Source organism: Echinops telfairi, unplaced genomic scaffold (assembly GCF_000313985.2).
Source record: "Echinops telfairi isolate 266 unplaced genomic scaffold, ASM31398v2 ScPeMD7_2;HRSCAF=8, whole genome shotgun sequence".
NCBI lineage: Eukaryota > Metazoa > Chordata > Mammalia > Afrosoricida > Tenrecidae > Echinops > Echinops telfairi.
Window position 1 is genome coordinate 8,631,446 of NW_022103898.1, and position 16,900 is coordinate 8,648,345.

Sequence of the window (16,900 nt, forward strand, 5' to 3'; positions counted from 1 at the left end):
GTGGAACATAGTGTTTCCCTTTTAAAGAAAGATTGTTTATTTAATAAGAATTCCTCAAAATGGTATGTATGACTGGATCCAAGACTTATAATCATCTTTATGTTCTTGATGTATACCACTAAGTTGCTTTTAGAATAAAACCTATGACTCTACTTCTTTCAATCAAACAATAAGCAAAAAATCAAAAACAAAACTAACTAAACCAACTGCCATCAAGTAGATTCCAACCCATGGCGACCCTCTATAGCAGCGGTTCTCAACCTGGGGTTGCCGGTTGATAACAGTAGCAGAATGACAGTGATGAAGTAGCAGTGAAAATAATTTTATGGTTGGGGGGGCCACCACCACATGAGGAACTGTATGAAAGGGTCGCGGCATGAGGAAGGTTGAGAACCACTGCTCTGTAGGATTTCTCAGGCAGTAAATCTTTATGGGAGCAGAAAGTCTCATCTCTTTCCAGAGAAAAGGAGCGGCTAGTGGGTTTGAACTGCCAGCCTTGCAATCAGAGTTCCTTAAAAACCAAACAATTTGCCTCAAGGAGGAAAGAGTTTCTGCCTTGAGCATTGTGCTCTTTTAAAGAACTTAACTCAAAAGCTCACTGCCATCAAGTTGATGCCGACCCTATAGGTCAGGGCAGAGCTGCCCCTGTGGATTATCCAAGACTGTAACTCTTTACAGGAGTAGAAAGCCTTGCCTTCCTCCTGCTTTAAGGAACCATCTCCAGGAAATCAAAATCGACAAGGGCAACTCGAAAGGTTAGATGAGAAACCTCGGGGGCGGGGGTGGGTGGGGTGGGGGTGCATTCACTTCAAAGGCTGAAGAAGGATTTGGGAAAGAAGGGTGAGAATAGCGCTCCAACTAAAAGGACAGCATCAATGCTATTGAATTGTTCAGGTGGAACCTGCTGAGCGGGGGTATGCACGTTGCTGTACTTCTGACCACACACAAAAAGAAAATTAGTTGATCTAAAAAAAATTATTATTTTTAAAATATGACTTTAAGAATGTAAAAAGGCAGAAAAGTGGGAAGAGGAAACCAATTACTATCACCCAAAGGTACCCCCGGAAAACAGTTTTAAATATCGAATTGCTTTCTAACTGGGTTATAGAGGTTGACGATTGAAGAATAACTTCCATTGACTTATGGTAATAGATAACCCAGATTCAGATGTCAGCTCCACCACTTATTGGCTGTGCCATCTTGGGGCAGTACAGTTAAATGTCCTCTGCCCCCTCAGTGGTGGGTAGGGCCTTTACAAGCCAGATTCTCAACCACTCGATTGAATGGCATCTTGAAAATTCCTAGACTAAAAGGAGACAAGAACAACTGCCTATTGTTCCAGATTTCCCAGCATTTAGAGGTTGGAAGACAGATGACCTGGTGACATGCTTATTTTCCCTTGAAAGCTTTGGAGAATCTTAACTGGGCGGCTGGGAGGTCGGGCCAGTCGGCTGAGGACTCAGGCAGGAAGTCAGGCCCTGCCATCAACAGGTTACAGGACACCCACCAGCAGAGGACACTGGACAGTCAGTCAGCTAACTGCTCCTGACTCCCAGCTTGCTGAGGTGACCCCCGACCAGTGTCACAAGGATGTGACTCAGGGCAGCTGCCCAGGGAAGAATTGTGTGAGGTGGCCCTGGGGACGGCCAGCCCTGCGGCGAATTCTGCATGAGCTGATGCAGAACACACTGTTTCTCAGCTCTTAACATCAGCAAGCAGCTGACGGCTGGAGCATACCTCATCCCGCAGCTGGGTCAGCCCTCTCGGGGATGCTGTGGGAAATCCTAACGTTGTTAAGGAGCTCGAAGAGCCTTTCAAAAGAGAAGGAGCGCTGCCACGTCCCCTGCAGGATCTCCCGCCAAGTACTCCATCCCGGGGAGAAAATGGCTTTCAGGCCCAGCAGAAACCAGAGACAGACATGGGAACGCCCCCTTACTCTCTTTAACATGGAAGATTTGGCATTCTTGTGCTCCTCCCCACAGGGTGTGGCTTGAGGCTTGAGGTCCTTGTCTGCGGAAGAAAGAGAAATAAGGTATGAGGAGGCCTGGGGCTCGTTCACTGGGTGGTAATCATAATGAGAATTGTTCATTAGGCCTAACTAATGTTCATTAGGAGGACTAAAAACTTAAAGGGCTGTGGGGTGGGGGATAAAGGGGAACTGATATCAAGGAGTTCAAGAAGAAAGAATGTGTACTGAAAATGCTAATGGAAGGTACAAATGTGCTTGACACAATGGGTGGATGGTGATAAGAGCTGTATGAGCCCCCGATGAAATGATTTTTTAAAAAAGAAAGGCTAATGGCAGTAATTGTACAACTATGCTGGAGCTAATGGTACTATGGATCGTAATAATTTCTGTAAGAGCTCCTAATAAAAAATGTTCTAAAAAATTCAAAAACCCAAACTCACTGCCTTGGCATCAATGCTGGCTCCTAACAACCTTATAGAGCAGGGTAGAACTGCATTGTGCGTTTCTAAAAAGGTGGGACTTTCTCCTATGGAGTGGCTGGTGATTTTAAATGGCTGACCTTTCTGATCGCAGCCCAATCCCAATCCGTACCCACTACACCACCAGGGCTCCTCTCGGACTACTGATTAGTCACACGGAGATGACTGGTACTACTAGTGCCCACTGGTGCCACTTAGAGAGAGGTCCCTTCTCCTGGGATCCCTCTGGGAGCAGATACCACGTGGGCCAGGGATTCTGAACTGGGTGGAACCTGGTCTTCGCTGAGCTGTGTGACTGCAGGTCAGTGACCCTGCCCACCCCCCTGCCAGTTCCCTCACCAGTAAAGCAGATGGTGCCTTCCACCAGGGGCATTAAGGAGATTTAATGAAGCGGCGGCCCCCCTTCTCCACTCAACGTCAACAAGTTGGGCTTAAGACTCCTTCAGACAAGGACACAAATATCCACCCTCGCCTCACCCCTCCACGTTTTGTTTTCAAAGTCCTATTCAATTGCTTGTAGGATCTAAAATTTTTTTAAAATCCGAACCCCACAAAACCACCACCAAGCTATGAGAAAGGGTTTTTGCCTCTGTCTCCCAGGACGCCACGATTTTTCTCTCTTAAAGCCTTCTTCTCCACTTCGAATCTCTCAATAGCCTTCAAAAATCAAAAAGAAATGGGGCATTAGGGGGTTCCTGGCCAACCTGGATAGAGGAGGGGCAGGGGTGGCGGCCCAGGCCATTTGGCCTGGTGGGTGGGGCACGAAAGCCTATTTTCACCTTGAGTCCCGCTCCTCATGTCTGGGGCAACAGACAGTGAAGCTGGCGGGATATTTAGGCAACAAATGGCACATTAGGCATCCGGGAGAGGCGGAGACTGTGGCAAACGGCAGAGCTCAGGCTCTGATGAAGACAGCCATTGCTCTTCGGCCCCTGCTGACGGAATTCCATGATGGAATGCAGCTTCTTGGGCCACTGAGTACAGAACCCACCGAAGCCCTGGGCAGTCCGTCCAGACTGGCCCACCGTCAGCCAGCGAGGGAGGCAGGGTCTGGAGTGAAGTGGTCTGTGATCTCCATCGAGCATATAGCTGTCATCTTGTGGGACATTCTGCCACCGGAGTGAGGACACTGGGCTTGCAAGTCCTTGCCCATGGGAGCCGTCTGTGGGGCTCACCCAACCATGCCTGGCATCGTCAGTAGCAGCTTATGGGCTGAATGGTGTGGCTTTGTGGCTCTCAGTTTCGAACATATTTTAGAGTGTTCTGAACGTATGCCTCATGCATCTTAAATGCAATTAAAAGGCAAAACCAAATACATGCCTGTGGCCCAATCCTAAGGTGGTCAAAAGGACACTTCTGTGGGCTCCCTGCTGGCCATCGTCCACCTTGTGGGAGTGCTGCTACACAACTGCTCAGGGCTGAACCTGTTCACCTGTCTCCAACACGTGGATGGGGTGTGTGTGTGAGAATGATTGGAGGGTTGTGTTTGTTTTGTTTGCTATGTTTCCTACAAGTGAATCAAAGATCTCGACTGTGTGAACGGGCTTTTACATAACCGGAGTGTCCCCAGGGCACTGTCACACGTTGATGAATGAGCCCAAGGGTGAGGAGAAAACGTTGCTCAATTGGACCAACAGGCTCCTGGCCCTTCCGCATGCCTCAGGTCAGCCCCAGCTCCCAGCACTCACCGGGAGGCTGGCCACTGGGTTGGAGGTCAGCTCAACTTCAGTAATCCTTTGGTTCACCTGGTCCATGGAGCCAATGATGCAGGCTGGGAGGTGGGCTGGCTAAGGAGGCTCTCTGGATGATGATTACACAGAGGGGTGGGGGTGTCTTCCCAGGAGGCCCCCTCACCCCCGCCACTACTACCCTCCCTTTTTGCACCCTCTCACTACCCAATCGCGTCCTTGGCAGATAGCCACGTTTCTTTGATCCCTTTTGACACGAGTCACTTTGCCAATGAACGATTAGATCTAGTCACACGACAGGCACTCTGCTGGGTGATGTCCGGCTAGCCCAAAGGTTGGTAGCTAGCACCCCCACCCCCCTCCCGCCCCCAAGGCTCCTTGGGGAAAAAGGCCTAGTGGCCTGCTCCCACAAAGACCATAGATCAATAATACATCGAACGGTGTCGGTTGGAAAAAGAAAGAAAGACAATTTAGGCAGGTCAGTCAAACAAAAAACGGAACAAAATAGATGACCGTTGCATTTCTTTCTGTCTTAGCCTCAACTGGTCGAGGGCAAACCCTTTGCAACAGCCTGCAAACCCTCTTTCCCTTCCTATGAAGCAGGGGTCAGCCTCGCTGCGTTACTTTCAAGGGGTCTTATGACCCAAAGGCTACTGGATAAATGAAGATGAGGAGGGGCGTGGCCTGTCCTAGACAGTGAAATGGAGCAGACAGGCTGAGGTGCATGTGGGATGAAGACGCAAAGGGAGGACTTTTGGTCATGGCCCAGCAAGGAGCTCTGAAGCCAACCCTGATGTGATCGCCACTTTCAGAGAGACCAGAGGAGGGTTCCTGAGAGACCAGAGACCTGGCGGGACGTGCAGTCGTGACCTCGGGGTGGCTGGCAGCTGGGTGACTGTCAAGCACTGGGCTCTGGGTGAGGGGGAAAGGTCCCGGTGTCGGGTATAAGTGAGCCCAGTCTCTGTTGGGTGGGTTCTAAGGTCCTTCGGAGATGAAGCCGTGGGTCCTGAGCATACAAATGAGGGTAAGAGGTGCGATGCAGCTCAATGGAGCCAGGGCAGGAAGAAGGTGGCAGACCTTGGACAACGCAGAGAGGAGCAAACTCTTGGCCCAGGAGGAGGGGCTGGCAGGCGAGAAGAGATGAGGTCAACTATAGTCCCACAAACCAAGAAGGGTTGGGCCTGCAGCGATCTTGTCTGAAGATAGAGGGCTCAAGTGTGCCTTTCTACTCACTGCCTACAGAATTCTCTGACAGGTAGGCAAAAAGGAGACAATTAGAAAGAGGTGCTCCTTTCTCTTTGGCTTAGTCTTTCGATAAACACTCCCAATACATCTTCCTTTGGGGCTCGGATTGTTTCAGGAAAGCAAACTCAAATGGAACTTTCCAGACTCTCAGGACATTTTTAGAGGGCAGATAGGGGCTTACACAAGACAAAAACACGTTCATGGACGTATAAGGGATGGGTTAGTGCATTCATGTGGCCGCTCACTCACTCACGCACTGCCACCTCATCAATGCTGACTCACTGCCACCTCCTGTGGGTTTCTGTTCACAGGAGTGGAAAGCCTAGTCTTTCTCTCACGGAGCTGCTGGCAGTTTGGAACTGCCCACCATTCAGATGGAAGCCCAACTCATGACCACTACCCCACCAGGGCTACATCTGTGGCCAACAGGAGATGCCAGTGGTTAATGCCCTTGGTGGCCACCAGAAAGGCTGCAGGTTCAAGTGCACTCAGAGGCCCCTGGGAAGAAAGGCCCGGTGACCTACTTCCCCAAACCAGCCCTTGAAAACCCCGTGAAGCACAGTTCTACTCTGCCACACCGGAGCAGAAGAGGCCTTGGGGGAAAAGGACAGGAGAGCTTAAGCTTGGCTGCCCCTTATGACATGACTCAGGTTTAGAGTAGTGGTCTCAGTGGCGGGGGGTGGGGGGTAACACCAAAAGGATACTGGGTGGGTTGTCTTCCAAATCCTTCCTGATGGCATTCTTCATTGCTTTCAGCACATCCTCAGAGACAGCCAGGTCCTCCTCCAATGGGATCATTGGAAAGGCAGCGATATTGATGGCATCCATCCTCCTGAAGCCAGCCACTGTCCAGCTTCTTGTCAACTGTCAAACAAGAGAGTCCCCTTTAAAAGACATCTCCTTTCCCACTCCCACCCTGCTCACTCAGTCGGCCTCCTGAGGATCACAAATAACATAGAACCTTCTTGGGAAACATGAGCCACAAGAACCCCACCACTGCCCCCTGCTGGGTAGGGCTGAAGGCACGCGAGGCAGATGCTACGTGCTAGGTGGGGGATTAGAACCTTTGTACATGTCAAGGTATCTTCAAGGTTCTTTCTAACCTGCAAATGCCTTATTCTAAAACCAAGCTCACTGCCATTCAGTCAATTCTGACCCAGAGCGACCTGATAGGGCAGGGCAGAACGACCCCGTTGAGTTTTCAAGGCTGTCAATCTTGATGGGAGCAGGCAGACTTATCTTTCTACTGCAGAGCGGATGGTGGGTTCAAACTGCTGACCTGGTGGCGAACAGTCCAGTGACTGACTCACTACACCACCAGAGCTCTTTGCTAATGCCCAGATGGGTGAAAATCCCCCTAGGAAAGCACTACAGGACAAATACTATAGGAACCCACTTATATGTAATCGCTAGAACAGGCAAATGCACAGAGCAAAGCTGATGAGTGGTCCCCAGGGGCTGGCGTGGGAGGAAAACAGATTATTGCTCTAGGAGTTAATGAGTTTCTGTCTGGAGTGATGAAAAACTTCTGGAAACATGGAGCGCTGTTGGTTGCACACAGGATGGATCTAATTAATATCATTGAACTGTGAGCTTAAAAATGGTTTAAATAGAAACTTTTATGCCATATATGTTAAGAATGCAATTTTAAGGTGGTTTTTTTCTTTCTTTCTTTTAATGAGAAAAGAGTACTGAAGAGGGGCAGGCTCTAGACAGCCTGGTAAGTCAGTTTCCAAACTAGAAATGAAATCAAATCTCTCTGCCTTTCTGTGCCTCAAATGTAAATTAAGAAATTTGGGTTAAGGGACCTCAATACCCCTTTCGGGGGGTGGGGGGTGGTGGATAATAGGTGGATCCGTGGGAGTTTGATTCCAAGTTCGATTCCCAGCCAATGTACTTCAAGCTCAGGCTCCACCTTTTGTCAGTAAAGGCTTGTGTGTGGCTGTGAAGCTGGATAAGCTCAGCAGAGCTTCCAGACGAAGATGGATGAGGCAGAAAGGCCGGGTAACCTACTTCTGAAAACCAGCCCAAGGGGATCCTGGGCAGCATGCCAGTTCGAATGCCTGGCCAGTGTTTCCTTGCATTGTGCCAGGGGTCCCCAGGAGCGGAGGGCTGACTCGTTAGCAGCTGACCACCACAAGAAGGCTCTTTTTGGCTCTTAGAGACAAGGATTCCATGACTGGGTCCAATTCCTGAGCCTGAAGCTCCTGGTGGACCAGTCGTGTGTGGTCGTCTTCAGAAAACAGGCCCCATCAAGCCTCCTCTTCCCTGGTTTAGAACGCGCTGCTCCGACTACCTTCCTGGGGTCTTGCTGATGGGCAGGGAGCATCGCCACTGCTGGGCCCTCTATGTCCATAGCCAGCAGAGGGGCACAGGCCTTGTGACAGTGCAGCAAAGACTTAGGCCTTGCCCTTAAGAAGCTCATAAATGAGAGAGAGAGAGAGAGAGAATGAGAGAGAGAGAGAGAGAGAGAGCAAGCGCAGAACTGGGCGGCAAGCGAGCTGCCTTTTCAATGCTCGCCTTCCCTCTTCTTTGACTTATACCCTCTATTCACCCCTCTTCTCCCACATGCCTGCCCCACTAAACTTCTCCCTGGTGCCTAATTCTGCCATGCCCTGTACACTCTATGCCACTGCGCCAGTTGCTCCTTCTGCTGTGACTGCCCTGCTTCACGACCTCCCCCAGCCCCCCACCGCCCCTGAGACACTTCGAGTCAACTCTCAGCCCCAGTGAGAAGTCTTTGGGAAAGTTCTTTTGACTTTCTCCCAGCCATTGGTCCTCCTCGCCCTCGGTGCAAGTCTAGGATTCTTTCATCTCTCTATCCCTGCGCATACAACACTAAATTGCAACTCTTGGCTCCTCTGCCCGTATATCCACCACCTGTCTCTCAGTTTGTTGTACCGTGGTGGCCTGTGTGTTGCTATGATATTGGAAGCTATGCCGCTGGTATTTCAAATACCAGCAGGGTCACCCAAAGTGAACGGGTTTCGGCGGCACTTCCAGACCAAGAACGGACTGTCTACTTCTGAGGAATTAGCCACATAAAACCTTACGGACAGCAGTGGAACACTGTCAGATACTGAGAACTTCATGAACGGCAGCGGGACATTGTAGCTATCCTGCCAGATGAGCCCCACAGGTTGGAAGGCACTCAAAATACGACTGAGGAAGAGCTGCCACCTCAAAGTAGAGCCCGCCATAATGACACAGATAAAGCCTCTGGGAGGAAAGCTTTGGGGAGCTTCGTTTTCAATGGGGCACAACTCAAAACGAGAAGAAAGAGCTGCAAACACCCATGAATAATTGGAGCTTGGAATGTACAAAGTATGAAGCTAGGGAAATTGGAAAACATCAAAAATGAAATGTACCCCATAACTATCAATATCCTAGGCACTGGTGAGCTGACATGGACTGGTATTGGCCATTTCGAACCAGACAGTCATATGGTTTACTCTGCTGGGAAGGGCACCTTCAAGAGGAGTGGCATCAGATCCGTCCTCAAACAGGACCTTTCAAGGTCTACCTAGCTACTCTAAAAGCCCTTTGGACTTCGTTTCCAAAGCACCCCTTCAATAACCTCACCCTTTCTCGTCAACCCTTAAAATAAAATAAAAAATTTAAGATCTATTGTGACGTACAATGCTTTCTGTCGTAGGTTAATATCTGTGGTAGGATAATATCTCTATGTATACAATCCAGTCAATACAGCTATTACTCAAATTTATGCACCAACCACTAAAGTTAGTTATGAAGAAATTGAAGGTTTCTACCAAAGACTTCAGTCGGAAATTGAACAAACATGCAATCCACATTGATTGCATTGATAATGATTGGCAACTGGAATGCAAAAGTTGGAAACAAGAAGCAGCAGCAGTTGGAAAATACGGCCGTGGTGAGAGATAAGAAGCTGGAGATTGCATGATCGCATTTTTCAAGACCAACGACTTGCTCATAGCAAACAGCTTTTTTCTACAACACGAAAGGTGACACATGGGCTTCTCTAGACGGAATACACAGGACTCAAATGGACTGTATCTGTGGGAAGAGATGACAGAGAAGCCCCTTAGCAACAGCTAAAACCAGGCCAGGAGCTGACTGTAGAGCAGACCATCAATTGCTCATGTGTTAGCTCAGGTGGAAGGTGAAGAAAATCAAAACAAGTCCACAGAGCCAAAACACAGCTGAGTATATCCTACCTGAATTTCAAGAACTCCTCAAGAACAGATTTGATGCACTGAACACTAAGGACAGAAGATCCGATGAGCTATGGGAGGACATCAAGAACGTCAGACATGAAGAAAATAAAAGGCCATTAAAAAGACAGGAAAGAAAGAAAAAAGCAAAATGAATGTCAGAAGAGACTCTGAAAGTTGCTCTGAGTCGTCGAGCAGCTAAGGCAAATGGAAGAAATGAAGCCAAAGCGCTGAACAGAACATTTCAAAGGGCAGCTCAACAAGACAAAGTCAAGTCCTATCATGAAATGGGCAAGAAGCTAGAGTTAGAAAAACAAAAAGGAAGAACACATTCAGCATATTTTAAACGGAAAGAACTGGAGAAAAGAAATTCAAGCTTTGAGTTGCAATATTGAAAGATTCTATGAGCAAAATACTGAATGATTCAGGAAGAACCAAAAAAAAAAAAAAAGTCAACTTTTAACCATTTCAAGAAGTAACATATGAGCAAGAACCAATGGTACTGAAGGAAGAAGTTCAAACTACAACAGAAGGCATCAGGCAAAAATAAAGCTCCAGGAATTGATGGAATACCAACTGAAATGTTTCAACAAGCTGATAAGGCACTGGAAGTGTTAGATCTCTCGAGGGAGAGATACCTTGGTCCTCGGCTGCATTTGTGATCCAAGTGAGTACAGAGTCCACAGCACAGTTACGGGACAGTGGCCTGGCCGCTCCACACCACAGCCCAGCTGTAGAGCCCAAAGCAAAACCTTTGGCTTTTCAGAGGCCCTGTTGGGAGGCGTTAACAATACTGGTCGACCCTATTGGCTGAATCAAATTCACCTGGCTTAGATGGGCCAATCCAGGTGTAACACCCACCTAGGTGTACCACCCCTTCAAGGCCACCCCTTCAAGTCCAGAAGCTCCAACCTCTGAGCATGCGTCATGGACGCCCCAGTCCCTTATGTTAGCTACCTAACATGTCCCCCTGAAGAGATACGGACTCAAATCTTTGGGGTACTGGGTGACGACATCGCTAACTACTTCCTGCTGGCAAAAGGGGCAAAGTGGGACTTTGGGTCCATACCCTTCCTGACTTTCCGAGTAGCTTCTAGGGAGGCAGCCCGAGGTGAGGGGCCCTGCCGGTGCCTGTGTAAACTTGAAACTTCTTCTAACTCTCATAAAACTCACTTGGATCACAAACCAGGCTTCTGCGTGAATTCTTTCGCACGTGGAGCCAAGGACAGAGGTACATCTCTCCCCAGAGAGATCTAACATAATCCCTCACTCACTATGCTAGGAAATTTGGAAGACAGCTACCTGGCTGCCTCTACTTCTGGAAGAGATCCATATGTGTACCCACTACAAAGAAAAGTGACATAACAGAATGCTCACATTAAAGAGCAATATCATTGATATCACATGCAAGTAAAATTTCGCTGAAGATCATCCAACAGCAGTTGCAGCTGGACATTGACAGGGAACTTCCAGAAATTCAGACTGGATTCAGTAGAAGACGTGGAACAAAGGTTATTATTGCTGAAACAGATGGGTCTTGGCTGAAAGCAGAGACTACCAAAAAGATGTTTACTTGTGCTTCACTGACTACATATGCATGGATTATAACAAGTTATGGATAGCTTTGTCAAGAATGGCAATTCCAGAAAACTTCATGTGCTCATGCAGAATTTGTACATGGATCAAGTGGCATTCATGTGAACAGAATAAGGGACTACTGCATGGTTTAAAATCAGGAAAGGTGTGTGTCAGGGTTGTACCCTCTCACCACACTTAGTCAATCTGTAGGCTGAGCAAATCGTTAAGAAAAGATGGATTATATAAAGAAGAATGTGGCCTCAGGATTAGAGAAAGATTTATTAATAACTCATGTTAATGCAGGTGGTTTCACGTTGGGCTGTGATCCCAATGGTTGGCAGTTTGAAACCACCAGCAGCTCCAAGGGAGAAAGATTGAGCTTTCTACTCCAGTAAATAGTTACAGTCTTGGAAACCCACACGAGGTCTCTAGGTACCAACATTGACTTGATGGTAGTGAGTTGGTTGGTTGGCTGGTTGGTTATGCAGATGACACAATCTTGCTTGCTAAGAGCGAGGTCTTGAAGCACTTGCTGATGAAGATCAAGGATTGCAGCCTTCAGTATGGATTACAACTTAAAGTAAAAAAAAAATCCTTACAATTGAACCAACAGGTAGTATCGTAATGAACAGAAGAAACGCTGAAATTGTCAAGGATTTCGTCTTGCTTGAATCCACAATCAATGCTCATGAAAGCAGAGTTAAGATCAAAAGTCACCTTGCGTTGGCTAAATCTGCTGTACAGGACGTCTTTAACGTGTTTAAAAGCCAGGATGTTGCATTGAAGACTAAGGTACGGCTAAGCCAAACCAAGATGGCCTCCTATGCATGTGAAAGTTGGACACTGAATAAAGAAGACTAAAGAAGAATCGATGCATTTGAATTATGGTGCTTCTGAAGAATATTTCATGAACTGCCTGAAAAAACAAACAAATCCGTCTTGGAAGAAGGACGTCAGAATGCCCCTTAGAGGGAAATATGGCAAGACTTTGTCTCACATACTTTGGATATGTTGTCAGGAGAGACCAGTCCTCCCTGGAGGACTGCTTGGTAAAGCAGAGGGGCATCAAAAAAGAGGAAGACCCTCTGCAAGATGGACTGATGGTCGCTGCAAGAAGGGGCTCAAAGATCATTGCAATTGGGAAGATGGAGCAGGACCAGGCAGTGTTTCACTGTGCTGTACACAGGGTTGCCATGAGTCAGAACTGATTCAACAGCGTCTATCGACATGTCCAAATACCAGCCAATGAAAGATCTGTGGATCATAAGACTTTGCTCACAGGACCAAGCCCTGCGTGAGTTTTCTTGTGCAGGGGAGTTGCCATAAACTAAGGGCTAACTCATTGGAAACTAACTACATCTTTATCCACTTGGCAAAATATTCCTTAAGAAGTAGGCCCACCTACTTCTTCATGCTCACCCTCATGAAAAGATCACTGAAGATATGGGTGCTACAGCAAAGTGTGGTGAAGAAACCAGATGGTGCCCAGCTATCAGAAAGAATCGTGTCTGGCGTCTTAAAGGCTTGTCTTCAAACAAGCAGTCAGCTAAGTGAGGCATCAACTAAGTCCACATGGAAGTAGCACACTAGCCTGTGTGATCCAAAGATGATAAATAATAAAATCCAACACCCCCCCACCCCCCCACAAGGAGGGAATGGTATTTGAGCTTAAATTATGGACACCCAATTTGCAGAAGGCAACGGATGACAGTGAGTGCGAACCCAAAATCCACTGCAGGGTCCCTACATGGATGAAGCCTCTGATGAATCCACTTTGACCACAGCTGAGGGATGTGAATAGACTTGCTATCAGACAGAGACTATCGTAAACTCCATCACGGCAGAGGTCATTAGGTTAAAATGTGATATCTGATCATTTGATCTTCCTTTTGAGCCATTTTAAATATGTTCTAGCTTTTTTTCTCCATTGGGGTTTTTCCCTCTGGTTTATTTCTGTTCTCTTTTTTGTTGTTGTTAGGTTTTCCAGTTATATCAAGGCTGGGGCGGGTGAAGATGTAGAGGCAGTAACTGGATTAGGGTTTTTATTGGAGGCACAGTGGGGAGGGGGCTGGAGGGGAATGGGGAGCTAATAATGAGTACACGAAGGTAAAACATGCTTGGGAACTGACTGTAGAACTCATAAATATGACTGAACTATGGAAGTGTATGCTATGTGAACCATATTCTTAATAAAATTATATTTAAAAAGAAAAAAAGGAAGTAGGTTCACGCATTATTTGACATGCCTACTGGCACTGCTGAGAAGTGCTGCAGACAAATGAACGGTCTCCTTCACATTTCTGGTCCTGCCTTGTAACCTACTAACTTCCCTAACCAACCCCTAAAATCTTGAGTATTGTGTGGGAGTTCTGTGTGGCCATGGCAACAGACCATGGAACTCTGCAGGAAAGTGGAGTGCTGTGGAAGGGCGCTGGGTATCAGAATAGGGTCAAGAAAGTTGGAGCATGGATGTATGTCTGACCTCAGAGGAATCAGCCTTGCGCTGGTGTGGAATCTGATTCCCCTTCCCGCAACTGAAGCAAGTGGGGAAGGTCAGACAGGGCCTTCACCTTTCCTCCTCCAGAAATGATTCCCAGCCAATGGCCCCGCCAGGATAGCCACTACCTGACAGCGGAAGCTTGTTGCTCAACAGGTTCAACGGAGCTTCCAGACTAAGACAGACTAGGAAGAAAGGTATAACGATCTACTTCCCAAAACAGGGCCAATGAAAACGCAATGGGTCATCACAATCTGATCCATAATCAGCCATGAAAATGGTAGAGGACCAGGCAGCGTTTCATTCCGTGGGGTAACCGTGACCTCGAGGCCGAGTTGGAAGTTGTTAACGTCAACAACAGGAAATAAAGAAAGAGCCTTAGGGAGTTAACCAAAGGGTAGAGGCAATTCCGGAAGGGAGTGAGGCTGGAGAGGTAAGAAGAGGCTAGACCTGTGCCCTCTGACAGTACAAATGAATCCTTGGGATTTGGTGTGATCAAATTTTTCATTTTAATTAGTTTGACTTGAAAAATCAAAGCAGTGTAAAATTTAAAATATTGATGACAGGTTGAAATGCTACTGTTTTGGCACACTGAGTGAAATATAATATTCAAATTAACTTTTCATCTTTTTTTTCTTGCTCTTTAAAATGGGACTCCCAAAAAACTGCCAATTACATGTAGCCCGTGCTATGTTTCCATGGCTCCTGCGGGGCTGGGCGGCAGCTTGTGGTTAGGAACTCGCGACGCTCCCCTTCACAAAGCCGGGTGTTGTACTTGCGCGGGCACCAGGGGCCTCGGGTTCTGTGGCTCTTGGGAGGATGACCTGGTACGCCCACGCCCCCAAAAATCACACCCCGTAGCATCAGATCTATTGCGAGGACTCATAGAGAACCCAGCATTTCCGAGGCCTTGTGGTCAGCGGTCCAGGGCGTCAACCCCGAGGCCACGTCCTCGTGCACCAAGTGGGCACTGGATGGTACTCCTTGAACGACCGTGTGCGGGACGCCGTTTCTGCAAGGATCAAACACACTGGTGGCTTCGAGCAGCTGGGAGTCGATCGAGGGGTTCTCGGCTGTTTGCCCACCGTGCACCGTGAAGGGCCTGGAGGGGGTCCCCCGCCCGCTAGAACGTCGGTCTTACCTGAAGGCATGGGGGGATTCCGACGACCAGGGCCCCCGTTCAAGCGCAGGTCCCTCAGGGGGCCCCGCAAACTTCTGGAAAGGGGCCCAGTGTCCTTTGCGGTGGGGTTGGACAGAAGCGGGAGGAGAGGTGTTGGGGAGAGGCCCATTTTGCCACTGTTGAGTCCCAGGTTCTCCTGGCAACGCCGGGCGGACCCCCAAGATCACGGTCCTCGGCACAATGCGGCGGCCAGCGCACAGCGTGGGGGGAGGGGGGCGGGGGGCGGCGGGACGCCGTTACCACGGAGACGGGCCGCCCGCAGCGGACCGAGACGAGACCAATGGATTTGTGGGGTGCACGAAGAGCGGTCCCAGTGCCCACTGGCAACGTGGGGCACGTAAGTGACTCGCGAAGGCATTTCTGGGGGGGGCTCCGTTTAACGTGCCTAGCGGCGCCTGCGAGAGCTCCCGGGGCCCCGCGTGGGCGCGCGTTGGGGGGACCCCGCCGCACCGAGAACCCCCGCGGTCCGCGGTGGGACAGCGCGGAGCGATGCTGCGCATGCGCGCGGCGGGCGGGCGGCAGCGGCGGAGCCGCGGAACCGCGGGCCGGAGCGGCGACCGGGGACCTGGGCTGTGTCCTTGCGGGAGATCTCCGCAGGGCTGTGACCTTGGCTTCTGGGACCGCGCCAGGTACGTCTCAGCTCGGCGCTGTGGGTCGGCGAGGCCCGAGAGGGGAAAGGGCGGGGGGAGCCCCGGCCTCTCCCCGAGGAGGGTGGAAGGCACGTTCCTCAGTTTACCCAGGGCGTCTACCCAGCTGGAGGGTTCAGGGTGCTCGAGGAGGGGGTGGAAGCCGGGCCCCGGCACCTCGCTTTCTCCTCGAAGGTGAATCGGGATGCTGATTTCTCCCTGTGGACCTGCGAGGAGGACAATTGATAGGGCACCGCTGTGTACATCCGTTCTTGGGCGCCTGACCGCCCCGGGATGCGTGTTCTTAGCCGGTCTTAACTTGGAGAGTTTGAGGAAAATCAGATTTCTCCTTGCCCAGCCTGTTAACATTAAAAAACGGGGGATCGTTTTGTGGGCCTCTGCAAACGGTCAAACATCACTGTCCCTTCTAATTGTCATCATCAGAGGACAGGGAGACCTTCCCAGTGCTGATGGGTCAATTCCAACTCACAGCAATGCTATGGACCATACGGAGGAGAACTGGCCTTCTGGGTTTCCGAGGCTGTACGTCTTGTCTTTCTGCCCTGCAGTAGTGATGAGTTCAAACTGCTGATCTGTGGCTAGCACCCAACCGTGACCCACTAGCCACCAGCCCGTCTTATCTTAGGCAGACACCCAGGTTGACTCTCATTCTGTCAACGTCCCCTGGTGTGATTTGGGTCAAGTTAGTTAAAGTTTCTAAGCTTCTGTTTTCTAATGTGCAGGAGCTATACTTACCTGACCCCTCAATGGTTGTGGGGATCAAATGACCCAGATTTTTATCAACACTTAAGTACTCAAGCACATAAAGGAGCTAGAATGTAGGTTAAGTGTTGGCCTGCTAACCACAAGGTAAACAGTTCAAACCCACTATCTGCTCCAAGGGAGAAAGATGAGGCTGTCTGCTCCAGTAGAGACTAACAGTCTCAGAAAGTCTGCATAGGATCACTAGGAGACAGAAATGATTAAATGGCAGTGAGTCGGATTGGTTTGGTAATGTCCCCAGATGCAGGGAGGGACAAGGGCTGTTTTTAACTATTTTGTTTTGTTTTGATCACTCATGGTCATTATGAGTCAGAACTTACTTCGTGGCACCTATCAACACACTTGTACATATTATCATAACAAAGTCATGAAGTTTGGATGTATTTTATCATTCTGAAACATTAGGCTTGAGCCTCCTGGGATATGGGCAGTCTTGGTGGTACAAGAATTAATACTCTGCTGCTAACCAACAGGCTGGCCATTGAAATGAACCTAATGGCCGCTCAGCTCCCATAGAGAAGAGACTGCAGCCTAGAAATTCCAGAAGGGTAGTTTTCTATCACACGAGGTGGCTCTCGCTTGGAATAGACTCAATAGGACTTAATAACAGGGTTTGATGTTAGGCTTTGTTTGGATGGATGGATGGATGGATGGATGGATGG

General features: G+C 49.0%; 2 protein-coding genes across 2 annotated transcripts in view; one reads left to right on the forward strand and one right to left on the reverse strand.

Annotated features, from left to right (window-relative positions):
* The window catches only part of FAM227A (family with sequence similarity 227 member A), a 75,000-nt gene extending 59,279 nt beyond the window's left edge, over positions 1-15,721 (reverse strand). The window contains exons 1-7 of the mRNA XM_045290882.1: positions 15,633-15,721; positions 15,070-15,582; positions 14,559-14,751; positions 6,086-6,245; positions 4,137-4,219; positions 3,036-3,105; positions 1,937-2,010 (exon numbers count right to left, since the gene is read on the reverse strand). Of these exons, the coding sequence (XP_045146817.1) occupies positions 1,937-2,010; positions 3,036-3,105; positions 4,137-4,219; positions 6,086-6,245; positions 14,559-14,751; positions 15,070-15,582; positions 15,633-15,721 (1,182 nt within the window). The remainder of the gene's footprint in view (positions 1-1,936; positions 2,011-3,035; positions 3,106-4,136; positions 4,220-6,085; positions 6,246-14,558; positions 14,752-15,069; positions 15,583-15,632) is intronic.
* CBY1 (chibby family member 1, beta catenin antagonist) overlaps positions 15,385-16,900 on the forward strand; it is a 10,139-nt gene continuing 8,623 nt past the window's right edge. Inside the window, exon 1 of the mRNA XM_004700256.2 lies at positions 15,385-15,458. The gene's annotated coding sequence lies outside the window, so the exon portion shown is untranslated. The remainder of the gene's footprint in view (positions 15,459-16,900) is intronic.